This window comes from Mya arenaria, chromosome 2, assembly GCF_026914265.1.
Source record: "Mya arenaria isolate MELC-2E11 chromosome 2, ASM2691426v1".
Classification (NCBI taxonomy): Eukaryota; Metazoa; Mollusca; class Bivalvia; order Myida; family Myidae; genus Mya; species Mya arenaria.
The window spans coordinates 51,844,834-51,866,080 of record NC_069123.1 but is presented as its reverse complement, the minus strand read 5'-3'; the positions used below and the strand labels follow the sequence as shown (position 1 = coordinate 51,866,080).

The 21,247-nt window shown below is 35.9% G+C and overlaps 1 protein-coding gene across 1 annotated transcript; it reads right to left on the bottom strand.

Moving 5' to 3' along the window:
- Positions 1-1,887: 1,887 nt before the first annotated feature.
- LOC128222010 (alanine racemase-like) lies at positions 1,888-20,995 on the bottom strand. The gene is made up of 9 exons (XM_052930746.1): positions 20,709-20,995; positions 19,415-19,576; positions 11,201-11,301; positions 9,904-10,062; positions 9,594-9,715; positions 6,785-6,894; positions 6,227-6,356; positions 5,265-5,362; positions 1,888-5,032 (listed from the first exon to the last, which is right to left on the bottom strand). Exons 1-9 carry the CDS (start codon positions 20,839-20,841, stop codon positions 4,794-4,796), a joined length of 1,254 nt encoding a protein of 417 aa, XP_052786706.1. The 5' UTR covers positions 20,842-20,995; the 3' UTR covers positions 1,888-4,793.
- Positions 20,996-21,247: the final 252 nt, after the last annotated feature.

Sequence of the window (21,247 nt, the reverse complement as noted above, 5' to 3'; positions counted from 1 at the left end):
GGAGTTGATATCAACCCCTCTCGAAACTACCCCCCCCCCCCCCCGTCCAAACCTACGGTTCTAAAATAAGAATAAACGTACATCTCAAAAACGATAACGAAACAAATCATATACAGCTCTATTTCGAGATTCGTCGAACACGGTCGATAACGGGTACGGCGGGTGGTACTAACCCTGTCAAGGCGCACGTCGCTCAGGTTAGCTAACTGTTTTGTTTTACATATAGCTAACAGTAACAGTCGCTCTCGTTAGAAAGTTGTTTTGTTTTATATGCCTGCTCTATTTTAACGTATACGATTACTATACAGCCAAATGCACGATACCGGTGATAAATTTGTTGTAGTGTATGCGTTACGATATTACACACGTACTGAAAGAAATCAAGTTTTAAAGCAAAATGTATACTGATTTTTTTTCACACAACACAGTATGTGTCCAATGCTTACTACAGTATGTTTACAATAAGTGGATAATAAGGGATCATGCCATTTCAATAAAAAGAGTTCACTTCGGACAAATCCGGACGTGTTTATAGCCTTTATTAAGAATAATTCTCAGTTTTTAACGAATCCACGCACACACCATGTGACCACTGGTCACGGCGCGGAACGCTGATAAGCCACGCTTTAGATGTAAACGGTTCAACCCGCAGGTTTAGCTAGGGGTGATTCAGTTCAACCCGCAGATCCATTAAATATTTCATGTCGGCATAAAATTATATTTAACGAATATCAGTTGCAAAGTGATCTATTAATAATTTGAAAGCTGGCCTATTGTATACAGGAGGCCGTATATCTGGTTGATGTTCGTCTTCGTGGCGTTGAATATATGGAACTAATGCGGGTCTGTATTTGTCGCCTGTGAAGCGTGGTCGAAACCTGGGAATAACTTTCACAGGCGTCGTCGTCGTTTCTTAGTAATCACTTATGAAGTACCTGGAGTAGATTCTTCAAAAATTGCACATTCTTCATGGTAAGTAGTTGTACCATTTTAATTTTGTGGTCATTATGTCAAAGGTCATTAATCTGCTGACCTTTACTAAGATGAAAGATGTTCAAATTCACATTGATAGTTCGAATGTTATGACTGAGACAAAAGGTAATGCTATGAAATAAATATTGTGGCGCATTGGCCATGTGTGACCTTTACCTTCCAAGAGAACGCATTTGATGCAAAACACACCTTCCCATGGTGTTCTACAACTTTGTACGGTTCGATTAAATTCCATTGACGTTTAATAAATTGTGGCTGAGACAAATGTATTGCTATGGCTGAGATTCAAATATTACTATGAAATACATATTGTGGAACATTGACCTCCAAGTGTGATCTTGACATTTGAGATGAGAGCACGAGTTATATGCGGGACACACTTCCCGTGGTATAATTATGTCTGATTGTCTATTATTGGAGTTCATTAGGTTAAAGGGCATGGTTCTGAAGACAATATATACAAACTTTGTATGAACATTGTTAATTTCATTATTTTCTTAACCCTTTTTGTTAAGACAGCTTAAAAGTCAATGTCATGGTGACCTACTAAAAGTCGGCTCTACATATATATACAAAGCGATTGATCTTAAGAATTAAAAGGAATTTATTTGAATGACCAGTCATTTACCCCTATTGATTTAAGGGCAATATGTCAAAGGTCAAGATTTTGGTGACTTTTTATAAATAGCGGTATCCACTAATGGCCCAACTCTTACTCTTACTGTATTGAAACTTGGTAGCGATACAGGTAATGACCAGTAGATGAACTTTATAATAATAATAATAATAATAATAATAATAATAATAATAATAATAATAATAATAACAATAATAACATCTTTATTTTAAGAAGGTAACACATTATGACATAATTACAGTGTCAACTATAAAACATCATATTCTAATATGGCCTTCTTAAACAAAACATAATGACATCTTTACACAATTCACACATGTATACATACTATTATTCAAATATCATCTAATACGAAAAACATATAGTCATATAAAGCATTAATGCATAATTAGACATGTTAATTATTTTAAACACATGTATAGAATTCGCACATGCATACTATCATTTAAATAGCAAAAAAGGATATACTTAAATCATCATATGAATCAGTAATGAATAATACACCGTGGTAAACACATGTATCATTTCAACCAAATTTCAAGCCCTTACCGACAAACACCCAATGTAATATACAATAAGTGAGAAAGATAATAATGAATATAACGTTTATACAAATTGCTTAAATAGATTCAGTCGGAATTCAAGTCTTTACTTGAATGTTTAAATGTTTATTCAAAAAGAAAGCTTTATACTTAAAAATTGAGCGTTACCAATTTATGTACATTTCTTACTCCTATAGGTATTTCATTCCATACGTGTAAACTGTTATACGAAAAAGAGTCCTTGAGAATTGTTCTAGGCAACATATTGCAAATGAGGTCCTTTTTTGAAACTGATCTAAGAGTATAGTATTCATCATTTGAAAATGTTAAAAGATCTGACATGTATGTTGGTACCATATCATGTATGGGTTTATATACAAGTACGGCAGTATGATAGTTACATCTATCTGTTATATTATTTTTGCCAAACTTCTTTGTAGAATGTTTATTTTATTTACATTTGAACCATTGCCTTTGCCCCACATATGACAACAGTTTTCGAATAACAGGTATATATGAGTTATAGAACATATATTTCATCTAATCAGTCAGAAAATAGATAACTTTTTTATTAGTTTTTTTTTTAGTTTACTTAACAGACAAATTCTGTCTGTGAATGTCACTTGAGATTATTATCAATTTAAATACCAAGTAGGTTTTTGGCATTTACATTTTCTAATGAAGTTCCGTTTTTTAACAGAAACAAGTCGGATGCTCGTTTCGTTTTAAATGATGTTCCAACGACCATGCATTTTGATTTAATTGTATGCAATAACATACTATATATTTACCTTGCACCATTTTCCTATGCAATTTAGATTAATTTGAAGGTTATGTTCAATTTCTAAGAGACTAGTACCCGCCTCATGCAATGCAGAATCATCTGCAGAGAAATCTAAATTCATCTTATCATTGCATGTAGCAATATCATTGATATATAATTTAAATAATAAAGGACCCAATATGGCCCCTTGAGGTACACCAGAAATAACAGTGAGTAATTCAGATTGTGTATCTCCGACTTTTACCAACTGTTTTCTGTTACTTAAGTATGACGAAAAGAACGCCAGTGCGTTAATCGAAAAATGGTACAGTTTCAATTTGTCCAAAAGGATTGCATGGTCCACTAAATAAAATGCTTTACTGCGATCAAGAAAAAAAAACAGTTCCAATGAGTGTGCCACTGTCTACATCTCTAATCCACGCATCTATTTAACTAGTCAGTGCGGTAATACCGGAATGGTTTTCCCTTAACCCTGATTGTTTATTAAATATAATATTAGTTTCTTGGAAGTATTTTTGATGGTGATTAATGGTTATATTATGGTTATGGTGACCATTTATAAAAAATGGTCTCCGCTCACTATATACAAACATACAAAGTAGCGTGAGATATCTTTTAAAAAGATAAACGGCGTAAATGGATGGTTTGCAGTACGTCAAATAAAACAAAAACTCATAAAACCACAGCAGAAATTAACAGATTGACAGAAATATGTGTTATGATAGTCCTATTTTGACCCGTGTGCTGTGTTCTTTTGGACAAGTCCACGTTTAGATTCCTTAATATATTACGTGCGTCATTTGAGAGCTATCTTCTCGGTGTTACCGTATAACATATATCTTGTTATTGGTGGGGTATATAGTGCAGTAGGTGATGTTTAGGGCTGTGATTCGTACGGTTGCGAGTTCGCATCCGTTGAGGGTAACATTTGTATTGTTAATGTTTGTGGTCTTTTCTATGCTTTTCATAAGTTCAATTAAGTTCTTAACAAATTATTTGATTCAAAATATTTGTTTCTGTCTATTTTAATTTTTTATGTTTATTTGTCCATGGTCATCCATTTATAAAGCAATATATTTCACTTTGTTTTTTCTAATAAATGATTAAATAATATTATTTTTAAAATAACGCACGTTCTTCGGTCGCGACATCTTAGTACTTATGACTTTTACTACAATTGATCTAATATGTTTGATGAAATCTAACTGTTAAGCTTGCAAGACTTTACGATGTCTCCATTTATGTATTAAGAGTAGGAAATTTAAAAAAAATGGAAACAAAAACACTTAATTTCGGCACTCACAACCGTTATAATCGATGATTAAAATCCAGCGCTCTACATTCACGGCCACAAGACATTGTGCTAAATGGGTAAAAGCTTTACCATTGTAAACAAATTATACATTAAATCAACCCAATTTATATTTCTGTAAATAACAAACAATTTAAAGGTAAAGATACGTCAGGGGTTATAGATAGATACATAACGATTGAAAGTATCTCTACCAGTAAATATGAGCATAAAATAATGGTGATGATGACGACGATGATGATGATGATGATGATGATGATGATGCTACTGCTGCTGCTGCTGCTGCTGATGATGATGGCGGTGATGTTGTTGTTGTTGATGATGATGATGATGATGATGATGATGATGATGATGATAATAATAATAATAGTTATAATGAAAAAAATAAAAATAATAATAATTGTAACAATATTTAAATAATAATAATAATAATAATAATAATAATAATAATAATAATAATAACAGTGACAATGAATATCTCAATATGAAATACAGTTATTTATGTTAAAGTGGTATGTGTAAATTCTATTTGACGAATGCTTGTATTTTCCCCCGGCTGATGTAAACTCTGGGCAGCCGAGTGTTCAAACGGACGCACACCTCACTCGTAGACGTACCAACTAGGGCAGCGAGGGCGGCGGCAGACGTCCGTGGATCATAGTCGTCCGACAGCACGCAGAAAAGGCGCGCGTCATCTGCACTTTCCGGCACTTTCACCAAAACAGCATCCATAGAAACACGTCCTACTATTTTGCATTCGGTCTCTACAACAAACCATTATTTTAATTTAAAATCTTAATATAATATGAGACGTTCTTAAAAGGAATACTATATGTATTGATATCATTACATAATAATGAAAAGCTAAAGGAGAGAGGCGACATTATTAACTTTTAGCTATCTCCTCAATCCTTACAGTGGTATATGTATGAAATGTATTTTCATGAAATGAACAGTTCTTAATTAAACTTATACGAGTCGCTATCATGTCCCTACTGTCCACTGTGAAGACGCTGCCGCCTGTCATGGACCTGGAGAACCCGTCCCCGTAGCCCAGCTGTAGCACTGCCACACGTTCGCCGTTCTCCTGACATCTGAAAAGGAATGAACATGTCGTGTATTCTACTCGCTTTATCAAAACTTGATTTGGACACTAATCTATTTCTGATAAAATAAAATATGCTACTGTTTGCAAACCTTCTGGTCTATCAGATTAAACAAGCAGATACTGGTCGCAGAAGTGTATGTGAAGCACCTCAAAGGTGGCTTCGTGCAGTCAGTTTTATCTTTTTAAAGATTTGCACGCTTTAACTGGTCGGTAGAAGTAAAGCGAATGCAAACGGTTCATGTATGTATGCTTTCGGGGTAATGAGTCCGCCCCCCTCCCCCCCCCCCCGCCCCCATTCATGTATGTATGATTTCGGGGTAATGAGTCCGCCCGCATCATACCGAAAGACGTTACAAATGGTATCAGTAGCTTCTGGCGCTCGGCACTGAAGGGCTAGTACTTGGAAAAAGGTGTACACAGTACCGGAAACCGAGAGCGTTAAAGAGCCAAGAGGTCAATTTTTTCAAATACTCTAATATCTGAATTTGACTGAGGATTGAAGTCCCTTCTATGTCATCTCATTTAAATGATGTCATTTAAATTCAATTTGAGTCGAGATGACAAGACAGTGGGGTAAAGCCATGCAAGTTGTGGGAGCGGGCAGACCTTCATTTACCCAAACGGCGACAGTATGCGTTTTGTTGATGTGTAATGTTAATTCATTGAATTGTCAGGCCATATATGTTGCAACTTTATTCGAAATTACTTATGCGATTTTGAGCGGTAAAATGTCACGATTATTCAAGGTTTGAATAAGTCCATTTGGAAACTGTAGCAACGGTCTTATTTTTATTGTTGTTACTTTCATTGGCTATCAACAGATTCATAGACGCATCACATTAGTCTTTACACATATCCGCGGTTGTATCCAACGGCCTGGTCCCTGTCTAGTTGCAGAACACGGACGGCCCGGCAGTGCAAACTGAGCGCCGGTTGTAGCCCCGCTGTCTTGCTTTCATCCACACTTGCAATGCTTGAGTCTGTTAAAAATCAGGGAACAAGAATTATTAAACCCTGCCAATTTCACGGAAAGACGTTCTGTTTAAGTGCCACAAGGTACAAAACGGTGGAACAAGAAATTTTATTTAAAGTCGGATCTATGAAAACAAGCAACATTGGCTCAATCAGCTATTTCCCGTCACGAATAACAAACATAACAAAACATAACAATGAACTGGTGACCAGGAAATAAAATCATATAGTTTTTAATGGGTAACATATTGACAGAAAAGTGTTAACAACAGCCGATTCTCATTATATTCATACAATAATAAAAAGTAAGCTGGACTAAAGCGCTGTATACAATGATAACATAAACTATTTTTTTCCCGGCTGTACGGCCATTTACTCTTGTTGTATTTTTTAGTCGAGAGGTTTGTAATGTTTGCTACGTAGCCGTTGTTCCTACCTATCGGAAGTCCATATATGGCCACGCCGACACGCACGTAGTCCAGGTCCGTCCCCACCCCGCGGAAAACAGCGCACGTGTTTGCTGCGTGCACGCGAACACCAATGTCCCTTGAAATATAGCAAGACTTGTGTCGAGGAATGCAAAATTACACTGAGACGTATTAGAAACAATTTTGCTGAAAGATAAACATACGCCAATATGACTGAAAATAACATCCAAACTGCACCATCGGAAAGCGTACTTTTACAAAATAGCAAAATACTCATATATAATTGGGTTTTAAATTTTATACTTAGCTGACTTGTAAATTACGGATACATAAAGCGTTCGGCATGAGGAACTTTGATCATCATTAAATGTAGATTAACGTAATGAGTCGAACGGGGGTCCCCGATATAGGGTCCTGCCAGAAAGAGTCGAACAGAGGTCCCCGATATAGCAAGCCAGAATGGGTCTGACGGGGGTCCCCGATATAGGGTCAAGCCAGAATGGATCGAACGGGGGTTCACGATATAGAGTCAAGCCAGAATGAGTCGAACGTAGGTCCCCGATATAGCTAGCCAGAATGAGTCGGACGGGGGTCTCCGATATAGGGGCAAGCCAGAATAAGACGAACGGGGGTCCCCGATATAGCAAGCCAGAATGGGTCGAACGGGGGTCTCCGATATAGGGGCAAGCCAGAATGAGACGAACGGGGGTCCCCGATATAGGGTCAAGACAAAATGAGTCGAACGGGGGTCTCCGATATAGGGTCAAGACAGAATGGGTCGAACGGGGGTCCTCGATATAGGGTCAAGCCAGAAAGAGACGAACGGGGGTCCTCGATATAGCAAGCCATAATGGGTCGAACGGGGGTCTCCGATATAGGGTCAAGCCAGAATAAGTCGAACGGGGGTCTCCGATATAGGGTCAAGACAGAATGGGTCGAACGGGGGTCCCCGATATAGGGTCAAACCAGAATGAGTCAAAATGAGGTCCCCGATATAGGGTCAAGACAGAATGAGTCGAACGGGGGTCTCCGATATAGGGTCAAGCCAGAATGAGACGAACGGGGGTCTCCGATATAGGGTCAAGCCAGAATGAGACGAACGGGGGTCCCCGATATAGGGTCAAGACAAAATGAGTCGAACGGGGGTCTCCGATATAGGGTCAAGACAAAATGAGACGAACGGGGGTCCCCGATATAGGGTCAAGACAAAATGAGTCGAACGGGGGTCTCCGATATAGGGTCAAGACAAAATGAGACGAACGGGGGTCTCCGATATAGGGTCAAGACAAAATGAGACGAACGGGGGTCCCCGATATAGGGTCAAGACAAAATGAGTCGAACGGGGGTCTCCGATACAGAGTCAAGCCAGAATGAGTCGAACGGGGGTCTCCGATATAGGTTCAAGACAAAAGGAGTCGAACGGGGGTCCCCGATATAGGGTCAAGACAAAATGAGTCGAACGGGGGTCTCCGATATAGGGTCAGGACAAAATGAGACGAACGGGGGTCCCCGATATAGGGTCAAGACAAAATGAGTCGAACGGGGTCTCCGATATAGGGTCAAGCTAGAAAGAGACGAACGGGGGTCCTCGATATAGGGTCAAGCCAGAAAGAGACGAACGGGGGTCTCCGATATAGGGTCAAGCCAGAATGGGTCGAACGGGGGTCCCCGATATAGGGTCAAGACAAAATGAGTCGAACGGTGGTCCCCGATGTAGGGTCAAGACAGAATTAGTCGAACGGGGGTCTCCGATAAAGGGTCAAGCCAGAATGAGACGAAAGGGGGTCTCCGATATAGGGTCAAGACAGAATGAGTCGAACGGGGGTCCCCGATATAGGGTCAAGCCAGAATGAGTCAAAATGAGGTCCCCGATATAGGGTCAAACCAGAATGAGTCGAACGGGGGTCACCGATAAAGGGTCAAGTCAGAATGAGTCAAAATGAGGTCCCCGATATAGGGTCAAACCAGAATGAGTCGAACGGGGGACCCCGATATAGGGTCGAGCCAGAATGAGTCGAAATGGGGTCCCCGATATAAGGTCATGCCAGAATGAGTCGAACGGGGGTTCCCGATATAGGATCAAGCCAGAGTAAGTCGTACGGGGTACCCCGATATAGAGTCAAACCAGAATGAGTACAACCGGGGTCCCCGATATAGGGTCATGCCAGAATGAGTCGAACGAGGGTCTCTGATATAGGGTCAAGCCAGAATTAGTCGAACGGGGGTCCCCGAACGTAGGTCAAGCTAGAATCAGTCGAACGGGGTCCCCGATATAGGATCACGCCAAAATGGGTCGAACGAGGATCCTCGATGGAAGGTCAAGCCAGAATGAGTCGAACGGGGGTCCCCGTTTTAGGGCAAACCAGGGGTCGAACGGGGGTCCCCGATCGTAGGTCAAGCCAGAATGGTTCCAACGGGATCCCCGATATAGAGTCAAGCCAGAATGGGATTAACGGAGGTCCCCGATGGTAGGTCAACTCAGAATGGGTCGAACGAGGATTCCCGCTCGTAGGTCAAGCCAAAATGAGTCGAACGTGGTCTCCCGAAGGTTTGTCAAGTCAGAATGGGTCGAACAGGGGTTCCCGCTCGTAGGTCAGGCCAAAATGAGTCGAACGTGGGTCCCCGATGATAGGTCAAGTCAGAACGGGTCAAATGGTGGTCCCCGCTCGTAGGTCAAGCCAGAATGAGTCGAACGGGGGGCCCCGATGGTAGGTCAAGTCAGAATGGGTCGAACAGGGGTCCCCGCTCGTAGGTAAAGTCAGAATGGGTCGAACGGGGGTCTCAGGTCAAGTCAATAATGGATTATTTTGAAAGTACCTGTAAGGTTTTGTGACACGTAGAAACGATTGTAGCTGGCGGTTTGTCAGGTCCAGGTCTTCCCATGAATCCACAAAGTGGGTCATCAGGCTATGGACCCGTATACAATTGCCTTTGCAAAACTACCAAAATAGAAATGATTACCGTAGTACTACATATTGGGGTGAAATTGCTGGATAAAGGGTGTAAAGGTCCATGCAATTTAGCTGTATACTGAAATTTATTAAAATTCAACTAAAAGAGCGTTGCCTAGTACTATAATGCAAGTAAAAAAAGCTCGTTCATTTGCATATAACTCCTCGACCAATACCTCCATAATACCAGCCAGCTGATCCACGTGACAGCCACTGACGGCCATCCCCGTGTCCACTTGAATGATGACAGGTGGTGACTCGCTCGGTGCTGGTAGATTTGCTAACCTCGCGGACACATCATTGGAGTCTAATGCGCCATTTGCAACAACATTGTTCTGTAATGATTTGTTATACACAATTCACATATGTCTTCCGGGATATACTAAATGGTAAAGCAAGCTTATCGTGTACCTTAACATTTTGTAATTAACAAATGTATTAATCCTTTAAGTGACCTTCCAGAGAAATCATTTCCTATTGTGTCCGTCTACAAATAATGTTTAAAAGCGAATACTCACCGGGCGTCAGGATTTATAAAATAGAATGATCCCTCTCGTCGCTATAAAGCTAGCGGTTTGTAATGCACCAGTCAATTGTAACCACGCCCCCCCAGGGTCCGGGGAATAGCGGGGACTTTGACTTTCGGTCCAGCCAACCCCGGGTAAAATCCCCGCCCAGCGGGGACGAACTGATGGTAAAATCCCGGCACAATGCCCCCGCACCCCAGGGACCATAGGTAAGGAACTTTCCCAGCTATTTTGGGCGCAAAGACAAAACCACCGCAATTACCCGGCACTGCGGGGCCACCTGGAAGGTAAAAACACGGCCCATTTCCCCGGCTATCCCCGGTATACCCCCTGACCTTGGGGCTGTGGTTACAATTGACTGGTGTATAAAGATGTTAACAAACTCATTTGTTAACAAAATATTTTAACCGCGTAAATGTAAATTAATTATCCACGCTGACAGAACGATGGTTTGACATCAAAACTTACACTTCAAAATGGTTTTTTGATGTTAAAACCCCCATCTGAAAACCTGCCCAAAAGAAGTTCTTGTAGCCATGCGCATGCAACGGCTAAATATAAATATCGATGTGTAAAATAGTCCAACGATTTCCCACAGTTTCCTCAAAATTTCAGCGATTTTCTTACCAAATGACTTTTGTACGATACCATTTCTAACTATTTTGCAGCAAGACATACTCTTTTTATCAACATAACAGCTTATAACTTTAAGCAACAGCTGCCGTTATGAAGTACTCTGCTTTATTCGTATTATTCCATCATTACAGCAGTAAGAAAGTATCAACTCCACCATGTATATTTTATCCGTACGTTCGAGAGCACAATTTGATTACATTTTAGTGGTTTTGCTTTGTTTGAATCTATTGTGAAATGAAAACAAATTAATTCAAACGATGACCGAGCATTCAAATAAGAGTAAGGCTGATTGACTTTGCTCGCACCTTACCTCACGCTGCTGGTTCCATATCTCCAGGGTGACTATGTCTGAGATACACGTTATAAGCCTGTGTTGGATCAATGTTGGAATTTCATACCCCGTTATATTACCTGAAAATGAATTTCACGACTCTTATTTATGTTATGTAATTCATCCATTGAACATGTTTTCTCGTACAAAATCATTATACTATAGCGAACCGTTGGGTTACTGACGTATTACGTATTTCGTCAATTCAGGGACCTCCCTCGCCCACATTCGTTAAATGACGTAGGTATACCACTGTATACGTGTGCTGTTATTCGAATAGTTAACAAGAAAGACCATTGATGCAATTCTCAAAATATTTGTAGTATTCTGCTTGACAACATAGGCAAAAGCATTGAAATTGAAGAGTTTCAAGTTGAACATTTCATTAGGGGTGGGGTACATTAATGAACACGACAGAATTAGGGTGCTTGTGCAATGTACTTTTTGTCATTGCCACCTACCCATATACCAAGTTCTATTTCAATACCATAAGTAGTTTTTAAAATAATGCTCTGGTCAAGAAAAAGCGACAAAGGACAATAATTATGTAATTAGCTTAAAAACAGCTTTAGTCATTATTCACTGCACTTCCTCTCGTTTTGCTAAATACCATTGAATGATGTTTAATGAAATTCCCAAAAAAGTAGTTTTCTAGTGATGCTCCGGACAGGAAAAGATACAAAGGGAATAACTTGCAATACGCTGAAATAGAGTTATTGTTCATGTACACTGCAATTCTAATCATATAGGGGGAGGGGGAAACGTCACCATGCTGGAATGACAACTTGAAGGGAAGAAGTGATATGAAATAACAATTTAACAATTTTTTATCATTATCATTTTGTCTGAAAGTTGCAAACATAAATAGAACATAATTATTAAACTGTTATATAAAAAGTGAACATTGTTTACTAGATGAAATGCATTTATAACATAACATGCCTTGTGTTTAGCTGTTTAATAATACTACAATGTAATGTAAAATTGCATAAAAATCTGGTCAATGGAGTTATAATGTTAACTTCTTCATTTACATAGTAAAGATGAGTTGAAAATGGATGTTTTTAGTTGATATTAACACAAAAACAGCATGTGTCTTATTGGACAATGGCAATTTTTTCAAATATGATAAAAATAACGCATTCAAACTGAATATGTATCAGACTATGTATGAAAGAAATAATACTGTTTCTAATTTTCACAAAGGTTTTGAAATACAACAATGCACATATAAGCATAAATAGGCCAAATATATGCAAAAAAAATTAATAGTAAACAATGTGTGAAAGTGATACTGAACACTTAAAATAATGTTTTTGTGCATTAAATGAATATATACCAGAAAAGCAATACTAAATCAAGTCCAAAATGTATAATAACATGAAGAACACCCTTTTATGAATATCTTCATAACAAATCAGAGTACATGTAAACAATAATCATTCATATAATTAGTATCAAATGTGTCTAGTTTAAAGTGTGTTTTCATTTGCATTAAATTACATTGTAATATATACCAGAAAAGCAATTATAAAAATCCTTAAATGTATAAGAAACTGAAGACAATAAAGAATAACACCCATTTATGAATATCTCCAAAATAAATCAGAGGTCACCTAAACAATAATCATTCATATAATTAGTATCAAATGTGTCTAGTTTTTGTGTGTCTGTTCATTATCTTTAAATGAGCATCTTTAAAGTGAAACTCTTATTTGAAATCAATACAAATAATTGTATTTATAACACACATCAAATAAAATAAATAAAATAAAACAATAACTACTTACTAAATAATGCATTTACTGAAATATTGTTTACTGATAACAAGCTTGTGACCCTGTTTATAATAGCAGAAAGCATGACAAATATTAAATGATTGGTGATTGCTAAAATATTTACTGTGGTCTACTATAGTATCACAAGGCTGAAATACCATGTTTTATGTTCATTTTTATTCGCAAATTGAACTCAAGATCCTTCATTAGAAACATTGTTGTCGACATCTATCAACCCATTTTAAAATGAATCAAAACAATAATACAATAATGTTAATTGTGATAAGTCTTATTTGGGAGTAAGAGTGCATCTTTAAAAAAAGTGTGTGTTTTTTTTCACTTAAATGTGTAACAATTCAATTTGACAAATGAGACAAAAGTTAGGAAATAGAAGTAATAATTGTACATAATACAAAACAACAAAAAAAAATGGACAAAGCTCAATATAACAGGAAATCTATATAAAAACACAAATCCTTAAATGCCAAATGCCATACTTATTTAAACTGAATTAAGGTATAAGTAATACACACTTTTATAAAGCTTTTACCGACAACAAAGTTATTATCATGGTACACTATGGGACTTTTATCCAAGATTTTTTACAGTGAATTAAAAATATTTTGTCTATATTTGATTTTTTTCACATTATCAGAGATTATGAAATAAACACAACAGTTTCTGGTAAAATAAACTTCAGTTAACAGAAAAATTAAGTTCAACCGAACATATTATTGATACACATGGAAAAAAATCATTTTGATTGATCTTGTGAGTCTACGGAACAGAGCAGTTTTTCGATGTTTGAAAATATATAGCAGTTTTATGAATTCATAAAAAATAGTTAATAATAAGACAACCTGCTGAAATCATTTTAAATATTTTCTATGATGTCTAATGAACAATTTAAAAGACAATTTATGATAGTTTACCGTTCAGTTTTGAAGAAAATGTAACTATACATTTTTATAACTAATAAAATGCTTAAAAATCAACCTTTTTCTTGTAAAAATTGATAAAGCTTAATTGGACTTATTCATAAAATGTAATCATTCAAATAAATGAATTTTACTTATGATAATAACTCAGAATTCAGATTTAAAAACAATGAATGTACTTTTAAATTAAAATATGTAAAGAAACAAGAACACTAAGAAGGCGGTAATGCCCCTCCAAAAATGTCAGAGTGAAAGTTCTCAACTAATGTCTTTTTAATATTATAACATGTAAACAGTCTCTGTTGGTAATCGATGTCTATTTGTTTTATTTAGTCAATGGTATTCTAACATTTAGAATTTTTCACAATAATTCTTCACTCTTCAACATTTGAAGTTTGGTTTGTTCCCATGCGTTTGTACTTGTAGTGTGTGCACAGATGATAATTACTCAATGCTGAGTCAATGCTGATTTGGTTTTCATGCCCCTTCAGGTTTTTTACCCATCTAGAATGTTTAGTGCTGTAAAAGAAAAAAAGTACTTTCTAACTAATTTGTATAGATAATAATACTGCCATACATATACAAAATAAAATATAAACAGTTTAATATTTCTCAACATTATTTAAAAACAACAACAATAAGCTGATACATACATGTATATAATATAAAGAAAACTACTAAATTTATCAATAAAATTCATCATCATCACCACCACCACCATCACCACCACCACCACCACTGGATTATTGAATACAGTGAGTTTATAAAACAACAAACACCAACTCAAATATGTTTTATAATATGAACTACTCACATTATCTCTATCAGATGTGACTGCCTTGTGGATAGACATGGATGTCAAATCTGTCTCAATGATCCAACAAAGTATTTAATGCAGGCTGGAATTCTTCATATAATAGTAATATTCAGTCATTTTCCTGCCTGAAAGAAATTAGACTTCTGATTATCAACCAACAGAAACTACAACCGTAAAATACAAATGGACATGTATTAATTATACATTCTGCACTAATATCCGTTTTAGCCAAGAGTAAGGGTTGGTAGGCACAAATGTTTAGTTGTAACTGTGCATATGGTTGATAATGATTCACCACAGTATGGCGTTCAACTAGACCTACACCAAGCAAATGAATGTCGCTTGTGTCCAAGCTGTCGTGGCTTCCAGCCCGAAACCATGTACATCTTTTATTTTGAAAATATGCAGTTTGTAAACAAATAATGGGTATTTTTAAGTCTAATATTTTTCTAAGATAAAACAATCAAATAAAAGATTACATACTCATATCATTTACATAAATGATGTACATAAGTACATTTAAAAATATGTAACATGTACATAATGCACCAGTCAATTGTTACCACGGCCCGCCAGGTCTGGGGATATGTCGGGGATAGCCGTGGAAATGGGCTGTGTTTTTACCTTTCAGGTGGCCTCGCAGTGCCGGGTGAATGCGGTGGTTTTGTCTTTGAGCAAATAATAGCAGGGAATATGCCTTACCTAGGCTCCCTGGGGTACGGGGGCATATGGCGAGGATTTGACCATCAGTTCGTTCCCGCAGGACGAGGATTTTACCCGGGGTTGGCTGGACCGAAAGTCAAAGTCCCAGCTGTTCCTCGGACCTGGGGGGGGGGGGGGGCGTGGTTACAATTGACTGGTGCATTATAAGTAGATGTAAAGTATGTAACATGTATATTTATAGTACATGTAGAAATATTAAAACGCTGTCTTAACATTTAGTAAATAAAAATGATTAAAGAATTCCAAAGATAAATTAAAAAACATTTTTTTTTGAACACATAAACGTACACAACTACTCAAGGATACTTACATGAATAGCTCTTTGATACGAATATCCCAGTTCCATGCTGATTGTTGACATATGTTTTTTGACAGAAAATCTTCTCTTTCGCGTATAATTCCGTCGAAGCTATTGTCTATCTCAAATTATGATACGACCTGTACTGTCTATCACAATTATCAATATAACTGAAAAGTGGTCCGACTACCGTAAATCGTTCGTTCAATGCAGCCACCATACCAGGAAAGTTTACGCGAAGCACTTGATTCTAATTTATTGTCTATCATGAATTATTATTATCTTAAATCGTAAAGTTGAAGTAAAACAATATATTTCTTATTTTATTTACTATCATATACCATAAGCAATACGCACAGTAGTTTTATAACAGTCTATCATGAAAAAAAAAATTAACTGTCTATCATGAAAATATTTTTAAAGTCTATCATGAAATATATTTCTTAAAAATTTAAAGTTAAATAATAGAATATATTTCTTATTTTATATACTATCATCTATCATGAACAATACAGTATTTTTATTACAGTTTTATCACGAAAAAAAGATTTTCTTAATTGTCTATCAAGAAAATATTTATTATTGTCTATAATGAAATTTATTTGTTATTGTCTATCATGAATATTGTCTATCATGAAATATATTTGTTAGTGTCTTCATGTATCATGAAAAATATTTTTATATTGTCTATCATGAAAAACATTTCTTATTGTCTACTGTATCATGAAATATACTTTTTGTTGTCTGTCATGAAATATACATCTTATTGCCTATCATGAAATATATCTTCTATTGTCTATCATGAACATTTTAAAGTTTAAAGTATAAAATATAATTTTGTTTAATTGACTCTTTATTATCTATCATGAACAATACAGTAGTTTTGTAACAGTCTATCATGAATTATTTTTTTCTTAACTGTCTCTCAAGAAAATAATTCTTATTGTCTATCGTGAAATATATCTCATAAAATTAGTTAGTATGAAGTATATTTCTTATTTTACCTACTATTATCTATCATAAACAATTCAGAAGATTTTATAACAGTCTATCATGAAAAAGTTTTTCTTAACTGTCTTTCAAGAAAACATTTCTTATTGTCTATCGTGAAACATATTTCATAAAAATTAAAGGTTGATTTAATATAAAAAAAATTTATTCATAATTGTCATTGGTTTTTATATCTCTTAAAACATTAGTTTATTGAGTGTCCAGATTCTATCACAGACATATCATTTACTTATTCAAGTTTTAATGTTAATCATAAGAATATTTTTTCTTGTGTATCATTTACATAAAAAAATATTGTCTATCATAGAAGTGTTTTCTTAATTGTCTATCCTAAATATATATATATATATATATATATATATATATATATATATATATATATATATATATATATATATATATATATACAATATATATATATATATATATATATATATTTTCTATTATAAAATGAATCTTCCATACTAGGAATAATCATATCAATAAAAAATACAAATTAGAAATGAACATTACATGTAAATTTAGCCATTGTTTATCTGCCATCAAATGGCTTCAAGATATATATTGATAATAAGGTAATAAGTGATACTGGTTATGAAAGTTTATCTTAAAAGCAGGGGAGGATTCAGGAATAGACGTTAGAAAGGGCATACCTAAGGGTACCCCCCACCCAGGGTCCGCACGTTGAAAGCAATTTGTGGAGATATCGGAAAGAAAATACTTCACATAAAAGTGGACATAACACATCGGTGGCCTACAAGTATTTGTGATATTGACTTCATGGCATATCTTACACATGTTCAAGGATTGCGTTCTGCTACAAGACTGGAGAAAAGAACTTTTTTCTCGGTTTTATGGCATGTATGCTTTTCTTGTTTTCAACAAATATCACATGGATGATCATCGATACATTTTTATCAGTATCATAAATTATTGGAAGACAAGGAAAGTGTTGTTTATTTAAGGATGAAGAAACATCAAGAGGACGTAATTAAAGGAAAATGTGCTGTTTGAATTTGTTGTTTTTATGAGTTCACTTCGCCTGTACATGATGGCATTTGAAAGGTGTAGTTTATTAATTTCCACTCCTTTGGAATAGAAAGCAAACTTTGATAATTTTAGGGGTGGGGCATGTGCCGGGTGTGCCCCCAGGCCCCCTGGATCCGCTAGTGTTAACAGTTGATTATTGCAATTGTTCATTGAACATATTCATTTAAAACTTCAATGTGCCAATGAACAATCTGTGATAGACTCCAGACTGTGAGCAAAAATTATTGATTGGCAATTGAAGCCAATTCAATTTCTTTCTGATAGACTCTTTTAGATTAATTTACTTTTCTTTATCTTATCAAAGAATATATATGATGCAAAAACTAATATACATATAAAATGTATCAATTGATTTTGTTAATATGTACCTTCAAGTGTCTATCAAAGAAATGGTATATGATGGGGTTATTTTTGAATGGCATACATAAATATCAATTAAAATATTTCTTTGATAGACACTAACGACGTACATAATATACAGCTTAAAGATGCGGACAACAGTTTCATAATCATGTTACTTTTAAGCATATAATCTGTTTGCTCAACAGCCTATTCGACATGCTAAATAATCTGTGATAGACGGCAGCTTCAACGTTTTTTATGAACGTTGCATTAAAATATTTCATGATAGACTCCTGAAAAATACTTATAATATAGTAATATTGCCATTCCTTTTATAACATAAAAAGTAAAATAAATCAAAAAACCATTATCACGACAATCTGAACGACATTAATAATTGTGATGGCCTCGAAGCAGGTCCGATCATAATTAAGGGCCGACCGTATAATTCACTTATAAGCCATGTTTTACTGTAATGACTCAAATTGTTAGATGTATCGTAATCAACTGTCAGTGTGCACTTTTAGTGTTTACTTATTTTAAACGTATATTCATGAGAAAACTTCACCGTGTTTCCAACTATTAATCGACGATGTAGAAATTCCATTATTGACCTATGAATAGCGGGGAAATACCTTCTGGTTCTAAAAATAGCAACATCCGGATATGTGTAGTCTTCTAAAAATAAAACAACTCGGGAGCAATCGTAATACAATTTTACTAATGTCACCTTCAACACATTAACAAATAAAGTTAGGTGAACAATTAATTCCAATATCGATTAAATTAAAGAAAACAGCTCACCTCATGGTTTATTAATGCAGTAAACATAACAAAACAACATAAAACATAATTATTCCCATTCACATAATTACCGGTCCACACATTTTACATTTCATTCTGAACTCCTCCGAATGTTTACATTTCCGGCACATGATATTACAGGTAACCAATCGGAAAACGTAAACGAATCGGGAACAGTTATTAAACTTATTTGTCGTTCTTCCGATATAATGTTTTGAAGGTAAATTGAAGACAATCTATTCAACCATAAATAGCACTTTTAATACCCATGCAATCGCCATCCATTTGCATTTTTTAATCATTATAAAATAACAGTAAAACCCAACTGTCAATCAACTTAAAAACCGCTCCTACCACTAACTAAAATAAATTCCCATTTCATAATAGGCGCGCACTTCAGTGCGGCGCCAACAAATGCTAAGCAATACCTACCCAGTACGATGATGTCACTCCTGATGCCGCCCTCACGCAGCTCTTTCCCCTCAGTTACCGTGGCGACGGCAAAACACGTGACTTTGGCGTACTGCTCGAGGAATCTGGCCACGTGGAGAAAACCATGCCCGTAGGCGTTGCACTTCACTACCGCGATAATCTCTGGCAAGCAGAACAGAACGAATATAATTGAAATATATGACCAAGATAAATATACGTCAAGGACCAAACTAATACTGAGTATTTGATACAAAATAAATCTCATATTTTTAATAATGGATGCCATTGGGACGGTGGAATCGGCACATTGTTAATGTCTCAAAATCGACTTCATTATATATTCTGATCATGTAATCAGCAAGGGAGCCCTTTAACATTATTCATATACATGTATAGTATTTGGGTCACTATCGGTCAGAGATGATACATATTCTTTGATACAATTGTATACATTGTATTGTAATGTAATGTGATTTCTCTAAACCGCTACTGTACTGGTATTTATTCCATGTTTAGGTTATATGTTTATACTTTATTAAAAACTGTTAATTGTTGAATATTGAATTTTCTCATGGCAAACCTATTCTATTGCCATGCTAGTATTTAACTTATATGGGGATTCATATTCATTTTAAACTTGGGATATTTGTATTTGATTTTTGATATTAATGCTTACGAATATTGTGTGGCGCTAGAACGGGTTATATTTACAAAAGAATCCGCTCAATTAATTGTTTTAAATAATAAAGCATTGTTGAAATGCATCTTGATGTATATCAACTGGCCCTCGTCCAACCAATTAATCATATGACTATGTTTGATATTGTATGTTTCGAACTATTTTTGTAACATTGCACCGACGGCAGTATCGGTGAGGAATCGTGATTTTATATCAAATATAATTGATATATACAAAAAATGAGAAGGTCTCCAACACCGTTCCCCTCTTGCCTGAGACATTTCAGGTAATATGAGAATATTAAAGAACACAAACATGCACTTTTAGAATATGAAAGAACATCCTTGAACATGCAGTTGCCTGGAGATACTTAGGCACACAAACACTTTCGCAGAACTTGCATTATTTGAAATATCAAATGGCGCTACCTCTCGAGGAATGGAATATATATAGCTGGCGGTATATAACCGATACAATCACACATGAGGTCACAAGGTGACGGTCAATGAAACTATAAAAAACATATAAAAAGACGTAATGCACTTTATACTTTTATCGCTAATTACGAATATACATAGTTCTATGTAAGATTTACTGTACAGTTAGTATCCATACCTGTCCCTGAAGAGAGATGTTCACGAACAACGTTCACATTCTGCAGCACCCTATCGAGGTCAACTTTCACTAATGTTGGTCTTTCCACAAGTTTAAATGCGTCCTCATAGTTGAAATCAGGTAGAGTATCCATTTTTGGTTTAACCTTAATAGCCCATTTATAATCACCTACTGATATCTAGGCAGTGGAACAATTTGGATACAAAAACTTGTTGGTATCTTCTCTGTTTACTTAAACATAATAAATTACTTAAATGTGTTTTTAGTCTGCGCGTATGACTGTTCCATTCCCGTCGTTTTGCGTCGTCACCATTGCTTCCATGAATCAAAGCACTGAAAGTGCTGAGGGACGGTATTGCTTAAAGCTGGCAGCAGGAGATTTACAACTGGTTGTATGAATGTCAGATGTGTGGAAAGAGGAGATTGAATCAGACCGTACAACACTCCTAGTCTGGTATTGTTTTGTAGAAGAAAGTTTCTTAAGTGGGAATTCAGGACCCAAGCTATGATTTAAAAATGGCAAGGGTTGCTTTTATCTG

Bases quoted from the DNA above. Each gene is read 5' to 3' on its own strand.
- LOC128222010 (XM_052930746.1), bottom strand. From the start codon at position 20,841: ATGGATACTCTACCTGATTTCAACTATGAGGACGCATTTAAACTTGTG. The intron at 19,577-20,708 runs GTATGGATACTA...TCTGCTTGCCAG, and splicing joins ACATCTCTCTTCAGGGACAG to AGATTATCGCGGTAGTGAAG. The intron at 5,363-6,226 runs GTAAAGACTAAT...ATTCCTTTTCAG, and splicing joins GGATACAACCGCGGATATGT to ATGTCAGGAGAACGGCGAAC.